At 36.0% G+C, this 12,654-nt stretch overlaps 1 protein-coding gene across 7 annotated transcripts in view; it reads left to right on the forward strand.

Moving 5' to 3' along the window:
• Window positions 1–12,654, forward strand: part of R3hdm1 (R3H domain containing 1) — a 167,802-nt gene that overhangs the window by 64,612 nt on the left and 90,536 nt on the right. For 6 of the 7 annotated variants that reach the window (XM_013517471.1, XM_013517474.1, XM_013517476.1 and 3 more), the window contains exons 2-3: window positions 2,606–2,814; window positions 5,126–5,336. In XM_013517471.1, coding sequence (XP_013372925.1) covers window positions 5,166–5,336 — 171 coding nt within the window. In that variant the 5' untranslated portion in view covers window positions 2,606–2,814; window positions 5,126–5,165. Of the gene's footprint in view, window positions 1–1,842; window positions 1,982–2,605; window positions 2,815–5,125; window positions 5,337–12,654 lie in introns of those variants that run through there. The other variant, XM_013517472.1, reaches the window with a different exon arrangement.

Genomic DNA, 12,654 nt, shown 5'->3' on the forward strand with positions numbered 1-12,654 from the left:
CTGTAATCCCAGCACTCAGGAGGCTGAGGCAGGAGGATTGTTGCAAGTTCAAGGCCAGCCTGAACTGCATAGCGAGACCCTGTCTCAAAAAAGACAAAAAAAAGAAAACAAAATAGAACCCTCAAACTGTGAGCCCCTTGAGGAAGGTACCACCTGCCATGCATCCATCCATACAAGTCCATATCTCATATATGGACTTTGTAGGCTATATTTTCATAAAAGCTTGAGGTATTCAAACCCCCCAGTTCAGTGGTGCACTTCTGGTCAGCCTATTTTTGTGCCAGATACAAGGGCAAAACACAATAAATTCAGCCTCTGCCAACTTTATGCCTATATTAATTCTGACTGTGGGAGAAAGTTAATATTTTTGGGGTGTGAAAAATGATGGATGCCTTACATTTAAAGTAGTCAATCCTCACAATAAACCTATGAGCCAAATATTCTTCCCATTTGGCACGTCCAAACAGTGCAGCTTACTGATTAATTTACCAAAAATGTAATTGGCAGAGATGGGATTTAAACTCGAGTCTTGATACTCATGCACTTTTTATTATGCCATTACCTTCTTCCCAGGCGTTATCTGTGGTCATTTTAATTCTGAATTGTAATATAGCTTACTGTCAAATGGTATGTCATGTTGGCAGGTAATAGTCACAGATACTGATGGTTTGACCTTGAGCAGATCATTTCACTTCTGGATACTGATAACTTGAATGCCAGAATTAGAATATTGGAGTAGATGATCTCTGCAATTCTTTAGGGCTTTGGAAGACCTTAGGATCCTAAGAGGATCTTGTAAAAGGTTCACCACTTTGTCCTTAACCCTGCAGCTATTTGCTTATTGAGTACATTGTTTCTTAAATGAACTGGAATTTTTCTTTCAAAGAATTTCACATTTTGGCTAGGCATGATAGTACCTACCTGGAATCCCAGCACTTGAGAGGCTGAGGCTGGAGGATCAGTGGGAGTTAGAAGCCAGCTTGGGTTACGTAATGAGTTCAAGACCAACCTGAACTATACAGGGAGGTCTTGTCTCAAAAACAAAAGAAAAAGAGAAAGGAATTTCAGATGTACAGGTTTTCTTTTTTTTATTTATTTTTTTTTTTGGTTTTTCTCCGGTACCGGGAACCGAACTCATGACCTTGCATTTGCCAGGCAGGCGCTTTGCCGCTGAGCTAAATCCCCAACCCAGATGTACAGGTTTATAATTTTAAGTCATAATCACTTTAAAATTAAGAATTTAGGCTGGGCATGGTGGCACACGCCTGTAATCCCAGCACTCCGGAGGCTGAGGCAGGAGGATCACTCTGTGTTCAAGACCATCCTGGACTACACAAGGAGCTCAAGGCTAGCCTGAACTGCATAGCAAGACCCTGTCTCAAAAAGACCAAAAAAAAAAAAAGAATTTAGTGAATGCTGCCATCTTGTGTCTGCCATGTTATGAGAGAAGAGGTTAAAAGAGAAAATTCATGTTGTAGAATTTTTTTCTGTTCTGGTTTGACTTTGGTTTAATTTTAAGAAAATAATCATTTGTTTTAGAGGCTAAGGGAGCTTGCTCAGATAGAGAGGAGGCAATGTCATCTTTTTAAAATGCAGACATTTGTTAATGATACTGTTTTTATCCCTTAATAAAATTAAGGAAATCAGGATGTGAAAACTAATGTGAAGGTGTATCAGGGTTCTAAATGATTGTATTTCAAAATAGATTGTGAAGGTTGGTGTAAGATGTAACTCATTGCATGATGTATTTATGGCTGTAATAGTATTAGATCTCGTGATACTTAGATTGTGATTATGCTCAGTTCGTTCAGCTTAAATTGTACTATTCTTTCTTGACAACAGAGTTGTCAAAGGAAGATAGAAGACATGTTCTTTTGAAGTTGTTTGTTTGCTGTGAGCTTTTCACTTGCACCAAATAAATACAAATTGAAACTGAATTTAAAAATATGACATGAAGAGGATTTTGGCATTGATTTTTCAGGTATCATTAAAAAACAGTCATCCCAGGGCCAGCGTGTCACATATGTTAGAGACCCTTCATTCATTCCCTGGCACAAAAACAAAATAAGAGAGTCACTTTATCCTTTATTTCTTTCTTTCCAAAGACTGGGTTTCTTTGAAAATGCTAAATGGCTCATTATAGGCTTTTGTTCTTTAGTTTTTCTAAGCCTCTAGGGTGTGATTTTTCACAATTTCAGTCTTAAATTCATAGTTACAGCTCTGGGGGGGGTAAAACTATAAAAATTATAATTCTCAGAGTTACAGTGTTTCTGGTTGTGACCTCAGGCAGATCTTTTTTGTTTTGTTGTGTTTTTTTCCTTGTCTATAAACTGGAGCTGCTGTATCTCTTAAATACTGACTACATTGCAGGTTCTCATTTTTTAATTCTCTTTTCTGTCTTCTGCCTTTTGGTCCACTGTCAGTACTGCCTTAGCTCATACAATTAACATGGTGTCAAAATTAGTTGGAAATAAGTATTGTGACTCTCGTTTAGGAAAAGAAAATAATAAAACTGCGGACAGTATTTTTTATTTGTAAATTACTGTGGATTGTTCCATTTTCCTTGCCTATTTTCTTAAACTGCCTTCTTCTGTTTTAATTTTAGGCCGCTGAAAAATATGATATATTTGGTCAAAGGCAGTTCATTTCAGTCCAGGAATCTACAGTGGTGACAAGGACATGGGACTCCTCCTGCCAGATTACAGATGGTTCAATACAATTGACATCCTGGCTGACAGCTGTGGGAAGGAACCTTGGGTTATTTTATTTTATTTTTGTGGAACACCACAATCCCAAATCAATAGGACACATCAGGTAATACTCTCCTATCCCCTCAGAAAAACACATTCCTTTTTCTTCTAAAATCTTATGTATAAAAAGCAAGGAGCCAGAGTACTTTCAGTAACGTCTCTTCCCTCTCTGTACTTTGCAGGTTTACTGATTTCAGAATGAAACAATTAACTTTGGGTGTGGGATAGAATTAAGGATGATATTTTTGTTTTGTTTTGTTTTTTTGTTTTGAAATGAAGGCTATGTTGTTTAGACTGATCTCATGATTTTCCTGCCTCAGTCTCCTGAGTACTAGGACAACAGATCACATCCAGCCTGAGGGACATGGTGTTTATTTATTCATTTGTTTTTGAGACAGGGTCTTGCTATGCCGTTCAGGCTGGCCTCAAACTCGAACTGTGATTTTCCTGCCTCAGTCTCCTGAGTACTAGGACAACAGATCACATCCAGCCTAAGGGGCATGGTGTTTATTTGTTCATTTGTTTTTGAGACAGGGTCTTGCTATGCAGTTCAGGCTGGCCTCAAACTCATGGCAGTCCTCCTGCCTCAGCCTCCTGAGTGCTTGGATTACAGGCCACCACACGCAGCAGGAACATGTGACTTTGCTACACAGGTCTCACTGAGTTGCTTAGGCTCCAGGCTCGCCTCTAACTTGAATCCTTCTGCCTAAGCCTCCAAGTAACTAGAATTACAGGTATGTGCCACTGTGTCTGGCTGCCTGTAATTTTAGAACTAGTTTTTCTTTGAATCTTAAAAAGCTTTTTCAGATGTATTTATGGATTCTTAAAATATATTTACATGTTGTAAATTTGTCTTTCATTAAAAAAATTCTTGAATTCAAATATGTAGCGAAAAGGGATAGGTTGTACCAGTTTTTTCCGTCAAGATTGTATAGTGGTGCGTGCATACCCATGTTTATAGCAGCACAACCCAGAAAAGCTAAATCTTGGAAATAACCTATGTCTGTCTGTCGACACATGAATTGATAAAGTAAATGTATTTATACACAATGAAGTACAACACTACCAGAGAAAAGGACAAATTTGAGTCATTTGGACGAAAATAGATGCACCTTGAGTTCATAGTGTTAAGTGAAATAAACTAGCTTAAATATCACGTGGTTTCTCTTATATGAGAAACCCAATGTGTAAGTAATTTAAGGAGCAAAATAAAAGATGATAGGAAAAATGAAGAGAAATGTTTTATAAATGGGAAGAGAGTATCTAGATGGAGACAAGGGACATGGAAGGAAAGGAGAAATAAGAAGAATTAAGATGTGGTATGTCCAAGTACTACCTTCTCATGATGAATATGAACGTATACTATTAAAAATTCTCCAGGCCAGGAATATAGTTAAGTGGCACAGCGCCTGCTCGGCAGACGTGAGGTCCTGAGTTTGATCACCAGTCCTCCCCACCAATAAAGTTCCCTTAAAGGCTTAATTACGAAGAATTTCAAAAGTACGGAAAAGTTGGAAGAATTTTACAGTGAATACTCTATATAGCCACTCTTCATTTTAGCATACCTGGTTTAACCTATTTCCATCTGTCCCTCTATCTGTCCTTTGATTTTAATTTTTTGATTCATTTTAGAATAAATTGTTTATCTCAAGTTTTGCTGGTTTTGGTATTCGTGGGTCCTAAAAGAACAGCTATCTTTAGACTTAATATCTGGTACATTCCTATTTGGTATATATTGTGAAGTTCCTAGTGTTTTGTTTCTTTTTTTACCTTCCTAATGACATGAAATGTATCGCCATCTGAATTTTATTACTCATGGATTCCATTCTCTGGAATGTCTAGCACATGTTTGACATTGAATCATACAGATCAGGAGAGTTCTCAATGCTTTGTTCACATTATTGGACACAGTTGTTAACCCAGACTAATAGGTATGTTGTATAGAATGATGCTTTTTATTTTTTAAAGTATTTCAGAATTCAGGGTAATGTAAGAAATTGTTGGTTTTTTGAGACAAGAGTCTCACTATGTAGTCCCCACCAGCCTCAAATTCAGTATGATCCTGCCGCCTCAGTCTCACGAGTGCTGGGATTACAGGCGTGCACCACCATGCCTGCCTTGATCTGATTCATTTCTTAAAACCTTTCACAAGTAATAAAATCAAAATCTTGTGTCTTTTATTAAGGCTCTTATTGTGATTTTTTTTTTAAGTGTGTCTACCACAGAAGAGTATAATCCTTGAAAGCAGGAATTTTGTTTCTCTGAGTACATTCAACATTATTTCTGTAGTATAGAAAGCACAGAGTTAATATTGTACATTAAGTGAATATAAAATGCTTCAAAGTGAACTAAAATTTCCTTTATTTCTTGCTAAGGCTTCAAGTTCCCTGTAGAATTCTGAAGTAACCTTTGCTAATGAGGATGTCTGATACTATTGCTATAAAAGATGAAACTGAAACAATGAAGGATTTGGAGACAGGAATGAAAGATACAACCACAGTTGAAAATCTTATCAAATCAGAAAACTATGGAAAGATTTTGGCAGAAAAGAATGAACGCTATATTGACAACAATATTGATTTGCAGGTAAACAGGATTTTCTCTGCAGCTACAAATACCCAATATTTAACATACTGTTATGTTGCTTTTTATATAAAAGTCATTTTGCTAAATTCTAAGAAGTTAACTGAATGTTTGGGACATGTTTATCAGCTAGTCTTTTAGTCATCTGGATTAGCTTGCTGAGTGCTAGCAAGTGATTTGCTTGTGTCATAATATATTTCCTTTTTTTTGTTTTTTAGGTTTGTTAGTTTTTGGTATGCAAACAGTGTGTTTTTATTGGCTTTCTACTTTTTCATTCCACACTCCTGCTAACTACCAGTGTTGGGAAAGTTCAGAATTTAACCTAAGAATTCTTACAGGAAAGACAGAGAGATTGAACTGCAAAAGATCTGTGGATAAAAATAGCCCTCTGGGGACTTCTCAGTCAGTCAGCCATAATTAAGTAGAGAGGTTGTTGGGGAAATATCATTTGATGTGATGGGGTACATATATGATGACTTGAAACTAACCATTGAGGAGGATTTTAATTCCAAACATAAATGGAAATTGAATTGTCCAGTAGATTCAAGTCAAGTAAAAAGGGTTGCCAGTAGTATTTCAGGGGCTGGGAATATAGCTCAGCAGGCAGAAGCACCTGCCTGGCAAGCATAAGGTCCTCAGTTGAATTCCCAGTAAAAAAAAAAAAGTAATATTTCAGTTATTCATCTTGTCTTTTGTAAGAGTGTAGTTATTATCTCAAAATGAAAGGCTAACACTTCTAAAACACTTTTTAAAAAATTATTTGTGGGTCACGAAGTGGAACATGGCATGGATGAGTGAATTTTCTATTCTACAAGGTATCCGAAGCTATTACTTGCTGATATTTAACTGGCAGGTGCACTGGGCTGGAGGATGCAGAACCGCTTCCGTCACGTGTCTGGCGCCTTGGTTGAAGTGGGTGGATTCGGGTGGATCTAGGAACACCTCTTCTTCACTCGTTTCTTCATAAACTTTGTTTATGCTGTTATGTGCTAGATGCCATGTGAGACAGAGATGGTGATGCCTTTAGCTATAAAAAAAAAAGCATTTGCACCCTGATTAAGTATAGTGAAGTGGTAATTATCTAAAAAATTAGGAGAAATAACACATTTTTTCAGTCATTTCAGTAATAGCACCTTTTTAAAAATTTATTTTAAAAATAAAAGAAGGAAAACATTAACAGACATCCATTTACAAAATAGCATAAGAACAATACAGACAATACAGAGTTACAGACAAAGTGGTAGGAAATTAACAGTGGCTGTTGTGTTACGTATTGATATCTTCAGGTGGTTTCTCAGGTAAACAAATACAGACGTGGAAGATTGATCAAATAAGTAATCATTAACTGTTCCTTTCAGTAAAGCAATAGAAGTCAGTAGTACAACTATGTTAGCTATCCTGTATATATATACATACCTAATTTCCCCTTCTTTCTTTTCTCTTTTCCCTCACCCCAGTTGCTCTTTTCTTTTGAGCATTTTCTTTTCTTTTCACAATGTCTATTATACCTCCTAATTTTTATTCACTCTTTCAGATTCTTACACTAGTGAGACAATACGTTGCTTTTACACATGGAGGTCTGGTTTATTTCACTTATGAGTATGGTCTCTAGTTGTGACCATTTACCTGTAAAAGCCTTGAGTTTATCTTTCTTTATAGCTTAGTAATATTTCATTATATAAAAGTACCACAGTTTTTTATCCATTCCTCAGTGGATGGACATTTGGGTTGCTTCCACAGTTTAGCAATTACGAATTGCTCTGCTATGAACATGGGTGCACATATATTGCTGTGATATGATGTTTTCAGATCTTCTGGGAAAATACCCAGAAGGGGAATAGCTGGGTTGAATGGGACCTGTAGACCTAGCTTGCTGAGGAACCTCCAGAGTGATTTCCACAGTGGTTTCACCAGTCTGCATTCCCACCAGCAGTGGAGAAGGGTTCCTATTTCTCCAGTCTCGCCAGCATTTGTTATTGGTTGATTTCTTAATGCTAGCCATTCTTACTGGTGTAAGATGAAATCTCAATGTTGTTTTAATGTGCATTTCTCGAATGACTAATGATGTTGAACGTTTTCTCATGTATTTATTTGCCATTTGTATTTCTTTATCTGAGAAATGTGTATTCATCTCAGCTGCCCATTTTTGGATTGGGTCTTTGAATTTGGGGGAGCTGATGTTTTTTAATTCTTTGTATGTTCTAGATAGAAGACCTTTGTCCAAGGGACAGTCAGCTAAAATTTTTTCTCAATTTGTGGGTTTTCTTTTTACTATGATGGTGATTTCTTTAGATGGGCAGAAACTTTTCAGTAGGATGAGATCCCAGTTGTTTATTCTTTGAAATATTTCACGTGCGGTTTGGTTTTTGTTCAAGAGCTGTCTGCTTACACCTATGTCTTCAAGATTTTTACCTACTTTCTCTTCCAACAGATTTAGTGTTTCTGTTTTAATATTGAGATCTGTGATCCATTTTGACTTGAATTTGGTCCGTAGTGATAGACTTGGGTCTATTTTCAGTCTTTGGCAGGTGGCAAGCCAATTTTTCCAGCACCATTTATTAAAGAGGCTATCATTCTTCCAGTGAGTTTGTTTGGCCCCTTTGTCAAAGATTAGGTGGCTGAGTGTATTTGTGATTGTGTGTGTCTTCCAGTCTGTTTCATTGATCTTCCATTGATCACTTTGCCAAAAAAATTGCCGTAGCTGTAATCAGTACTCATGAATGGCAGCGTGCCAGTTTCTCTTCCTGCATTAGAGAAAGCTGTAAAATTCTATTGCATTTTTTTAATTAAAAAATAAGATGTTTTATTTTAGTCTCTTTTCTATATGTCATGTACATTTACCTAGAGCATGCTTATCACCAAATGATTAACTTCTGTTATTCTGTTCCCTGCCATCTGTTTTGTAGCCCATAGCAATAAGTGCAGGAATATTCTAATGACCACTGTCTTAATCACGACTCCATTGTTTGTACAATCGGAAAATTTCATATGTCCAAAACTTTTTTTTCAGTGTTGGGGATTGATCCCAGGGCCTCACACATATGAGGCAAGTGCTGTACCACTGAGCTACACCTCCAGCCTAACATTTATTGACAACCTATTCTGTGCCAAGGAAATACCATAGTAAGCAAAGACAGGAGTGGTTTTTTGACTTTGTGATCCATGTAGCATCTAAAGATTGGAAAGAAGGAAAGTTATATACAACAATTTAGTTTTTATTCTACAGGATGATATATTCACTGTTTGCTTTTTTTTTTTATTTGAGCTTTTTGAGGTCTTAGATGCCTGCATCAAGCCTGTAGTTTGTTTTTAAAAAAAAAAAAAAACCTGTAGTAATTTCATTGTAGTAATTTTAGCTGATTATCATAGTAACTTATGCAGAAAACATTTATGTAATAGAAATTGGGAACAAAAGTCAATAAAACTAGAAAGTAATTTCTCCTATGTTTTCATTTAAAATAACGTAAAAATCATTATATATAATATATAGGTTATATATTAGCAAAGATTAGTGTGTTGTTTAAAAGTCTGTTTATTATAGTGTTACTTTTTAAGCTTAATGTGAAGATAGCTGTTCTAACATACTAGTTAACATTTCATCTTACTTTGGTACCCCTAATTACTAATTAAAGGTTGTATATGTTATATGGGAATAATTCAGACAAAGTCCCCCCCCAACTGTATGTTACCATTAGAATGAGCAATCTGAATTGTGTTTGTAGTAACCCTGGCTGTAAAGGAAATAGAGCTAATTTTCCTTAACAACTAGGCCTTAGTTCAAGAGTGAATCATTCGCTTCTAATGTATATGAATCAGTTAAAGTTGATGTTTATTCTGTTTCTCTAACAAACCTTTTAGTAATTAAGATGACAATCTTACATCCACCAGATTAACTTTTAAATACATTCTTTAAAGGGGGATGGAGAGCAAGATAAAGATAAGAGATAAGACAGCAATACCAGTACCAATTTTAGCAGGCTGTCAGAAAAACTCAGGGCATAAGAACATACTTCTTCAGCCATTCGTGAGGTGGAATGGGCATTAAATTCCTTAATTGATGAAAGAAACATGCTAACATGTTTCTTTTAAAAGGATGTTTGACCTAAACTGTGAAATTTCAATGGAGTAATTCTAGGTTGTTAGTCGTATTTATATGTTGTACTTTGTCTTACATTAATGAGTTCAATTTTCTAAAATTTAGAATTCAGTTCTCATAGTACACTTATGTTTTTAAAAATATTTCTAGGATCTGCCACTCTTTCTATTTAACTTGATCACATACACATGATAGTACTTATAAGCATGTTTGCTTTTCATAGTGCTTTACTGACATATATAAAGATATTCATACATTGTGGAGACATAGAAATGCTGTTACATACTGTTTTTGTACTTTGATGATTTTCATGTATATCACCAATAAGATGGGAAACTGAAGGGTCTGTGACTTTTAAGGAGGGCCTAAGACCTAGGCCTGTGGATTTTAAGCCTCTGTCTATGGCCCAAAAGGTTAAGTGATAAAAGCAAACTAGTGCAGTGGTGGTGAGCCTATGGCATGCATGTTGTTTTTCACTTAAAACAAAACATATTAATATGAGTTGTTTTTTCTAACGCAAAACCTCAGTATTTAGGTTTAATTGCAGTGTTGACAGTTGGCAATAAATAAGTGGGTTTTGAGTTGCAGTTTGAGCACTTGTCTCTAAAACCATCACTTAATTAGTGATTGTGCTTAGTTTGCTACCTTTTTTTTAAAAGCGTTAAGCGGTAACCAATTTTATTAGAAAAAAATAAAAGTGGGCTGGATGTGGTGGCGCACACTTGTAATCTCAGGGAGGCTGAGGCAGGAGGATTGTTGCAAGTTTGAGACCAGTCTAGGCTACAAACTGAGCTCAAGGCCAACCTGAACCGCATAGTGAGACCCTATCTCAAAAAGGCAGAAAAACCCAAAACAAAACAAGGTCAGCCTGGGCTACAAAGTGAGTTCAAGGCCAGCCTGAACTGCATTGTGAAACCCTTTCTCAGAATGACAAGAAAAGAAGTAAAAGTCTTCGGAGAAAGTGGCTTTGCAGAGCAAGCTTGGGCCGAGGAAAAAGATAAAGTACACCTTGGAGAGTACGGGGCCAGCTATCACGAGGAAATCTTATTTTTTTGAATTAGCTCTGTTGAATCGGAAACTTAGTTTTGTTATTTCAGTAGAAACTAGCAGCCTGGCATCTACTGTTTTTACTGCCCCTGACCTTTAGCTAGACACTTAACTCATAATCTTCCATATAATTACCATCAATCCTTACTAGAACAATATTGATAATTAATAAGCTCTTCAAGGTATACAAAATCCCAAGTTGAAAAGCTTCGACTTATTTTGTTCATAATTATTAACTGCAAATGAAAAATAACTTGATTTTTTAAATAAGACATATTCTCTCTAAATGGAGGGTTATTTGGCAGTTATTTGTACATTATCACATTGTATAACCCATGATGGTGACTCTGATCTTAGTTTTTTACCAGACTGTAGTAGCTGGTGACTCTGACAGTGTGTTCTATTAAACTAGTATTCTAATAAAAATATTTCACATTCTGCACCCATTTGTTGCCCTAGTTGTCCTGTGCTTCATTATAGAACAGTGTCAATTATAAATAATTGCCCCCTACATTTGCCCCCTAGGTTTTTTACATTCTCATTTAATTAGCATTTCCATTAGTAAAGGTCTCTTAAACAAGTTGCTACATTTTTACTGTGTTGAAGTTCTGCTAAAGGCTAAGAAAGTGTGCCCCAAATAAATAAAATCCATCTTTAATACATTTGTATGTCAGAGTGGGAGAATTCCTATTTTAAAGCCGATTCTGGTTACCAAACTGGTAATACAAGTATGGAATAAAGGATAATTTCATAAACAGACTTGTTTTCCTCTGCTTTATTGTTGCTTAGGCATATGGCAGATTTTCTAGGATATATTTTTTCTAGTATATATTATATAAATTCTGTTCTTTGCTGTTTCAAAGGAAATAATCAGTAATTGTACTGAATTAGCAGTTTATAGTTTACCACATTAGCAGTTTATAGTTTACCACATTAGCAGTTTATAGTTTACTTAACTAGTCATATATTTTCTCTTACTGTGCAAGAAATTACCATCAATTTAGAAGGTTAAAAACCACACCTGTTTCAGTTCACAGTGGACTCGGCTGTGTTTCTCTGCTTAGGGTTTTATAAGGCCAAATCAAAGCTGTTAGACAGGCTGAGCCCTTTTCTGAAGAATCTGGGGAAGAATTTGCTTTAAAGCTTATTCTGATTGTTTGAAACCCTCCGTTTCTTGCAGCGATTGGTCTTAGATCCATGTTTCAAACTGGCTGTCCAGTTCTGCTTCTAAAGGTTGCCTGCAGACCTCCAGAGGCCTCTCTGTCTTCAAAGCCAACGCTGACGTGAATCTTTTGAATCTGGCTTGCCTTTGGCTCCTAACCAGAGAAAACTCTCAGCCTTTAAAGGGCTCACATGAGTGGGTCAGACTCATCCAAGTCTTAAATTAATGTCTGTGGTCAGTTTATTTGGGCTTAGTTATTTCTGTAAAAAATGCTAAGTACTGTTGTGTGTTCCCTACACAGCAGTACTTAGCATTTGATTAAGTAGCAAGAGGATAGGAGTTTTTCAAGCTATCATTAGAAGTCTGTCTACCACACATGTATGTAATCTACAATAAAAAGGGCTTTTATAAGTGTCGTGTAATGTTTACTGCACCAAGATTCTGAGCCCCTGACTTCTGTTTAGCTATGTAGAAGCTCTGATTCTGGACTGCGAGGTCTTTGAGACAAGGAACTATGTACGTCTTACTCATTCTTCGTATCCTTGGTGCCTAGCAAAGTGTGTGGTGTGTAGTAGGAAGTCAAAACATACTAGTTAAATGAAGTCCAGTTAAGACAATTCTGTGTCTCTTGTCTTTGCTCATCTGTCTTCATCTTCACCAAAACTTACTTGGTTAATGCATATATAAGTTTATAAATATTCTAAGATATTTTTGTGGGAACAGTATACAACACCATCTTCGTTTTACAGGTTATAAAGTTACCATCTACTATATTAACTTTATTTATCTTCATTTTTCTCTTAATTTATCTTCATTTATCTTCATTTTTCATGGCTAGTAACCCAGCAGTAGGACATTGATTTTCTAACATCTATTATTTAATGGTTTACAAAGCCTCCTTTTTTTTTTTATAATCCAGCCATTCATTGAGTCATTTCAAGAACACTGTGAATTAGTACAAATAATATCAACTTTTATACAGATAAGAGTAAACAATTTGATAAGGGTCACCTACT

The sequence above is a fragment of the Chinchilla lanigera genome, unplaced genomic scaffold (genome assembly GCF_000276665.1).
Source record: "Chinchilla lanigera isolate Chin_1 unplaced genomic scaffold, ChiLan1.0 scaffold00039, whole genome shotgun sequence".
In the NCBI taxonomy this organism is placed as follows: Eukaryota; Metazoa; Chordata; class Mammalia; order Rodentia; family Chinchillidae; genus Chinchilla; species Chinchilla lanigera.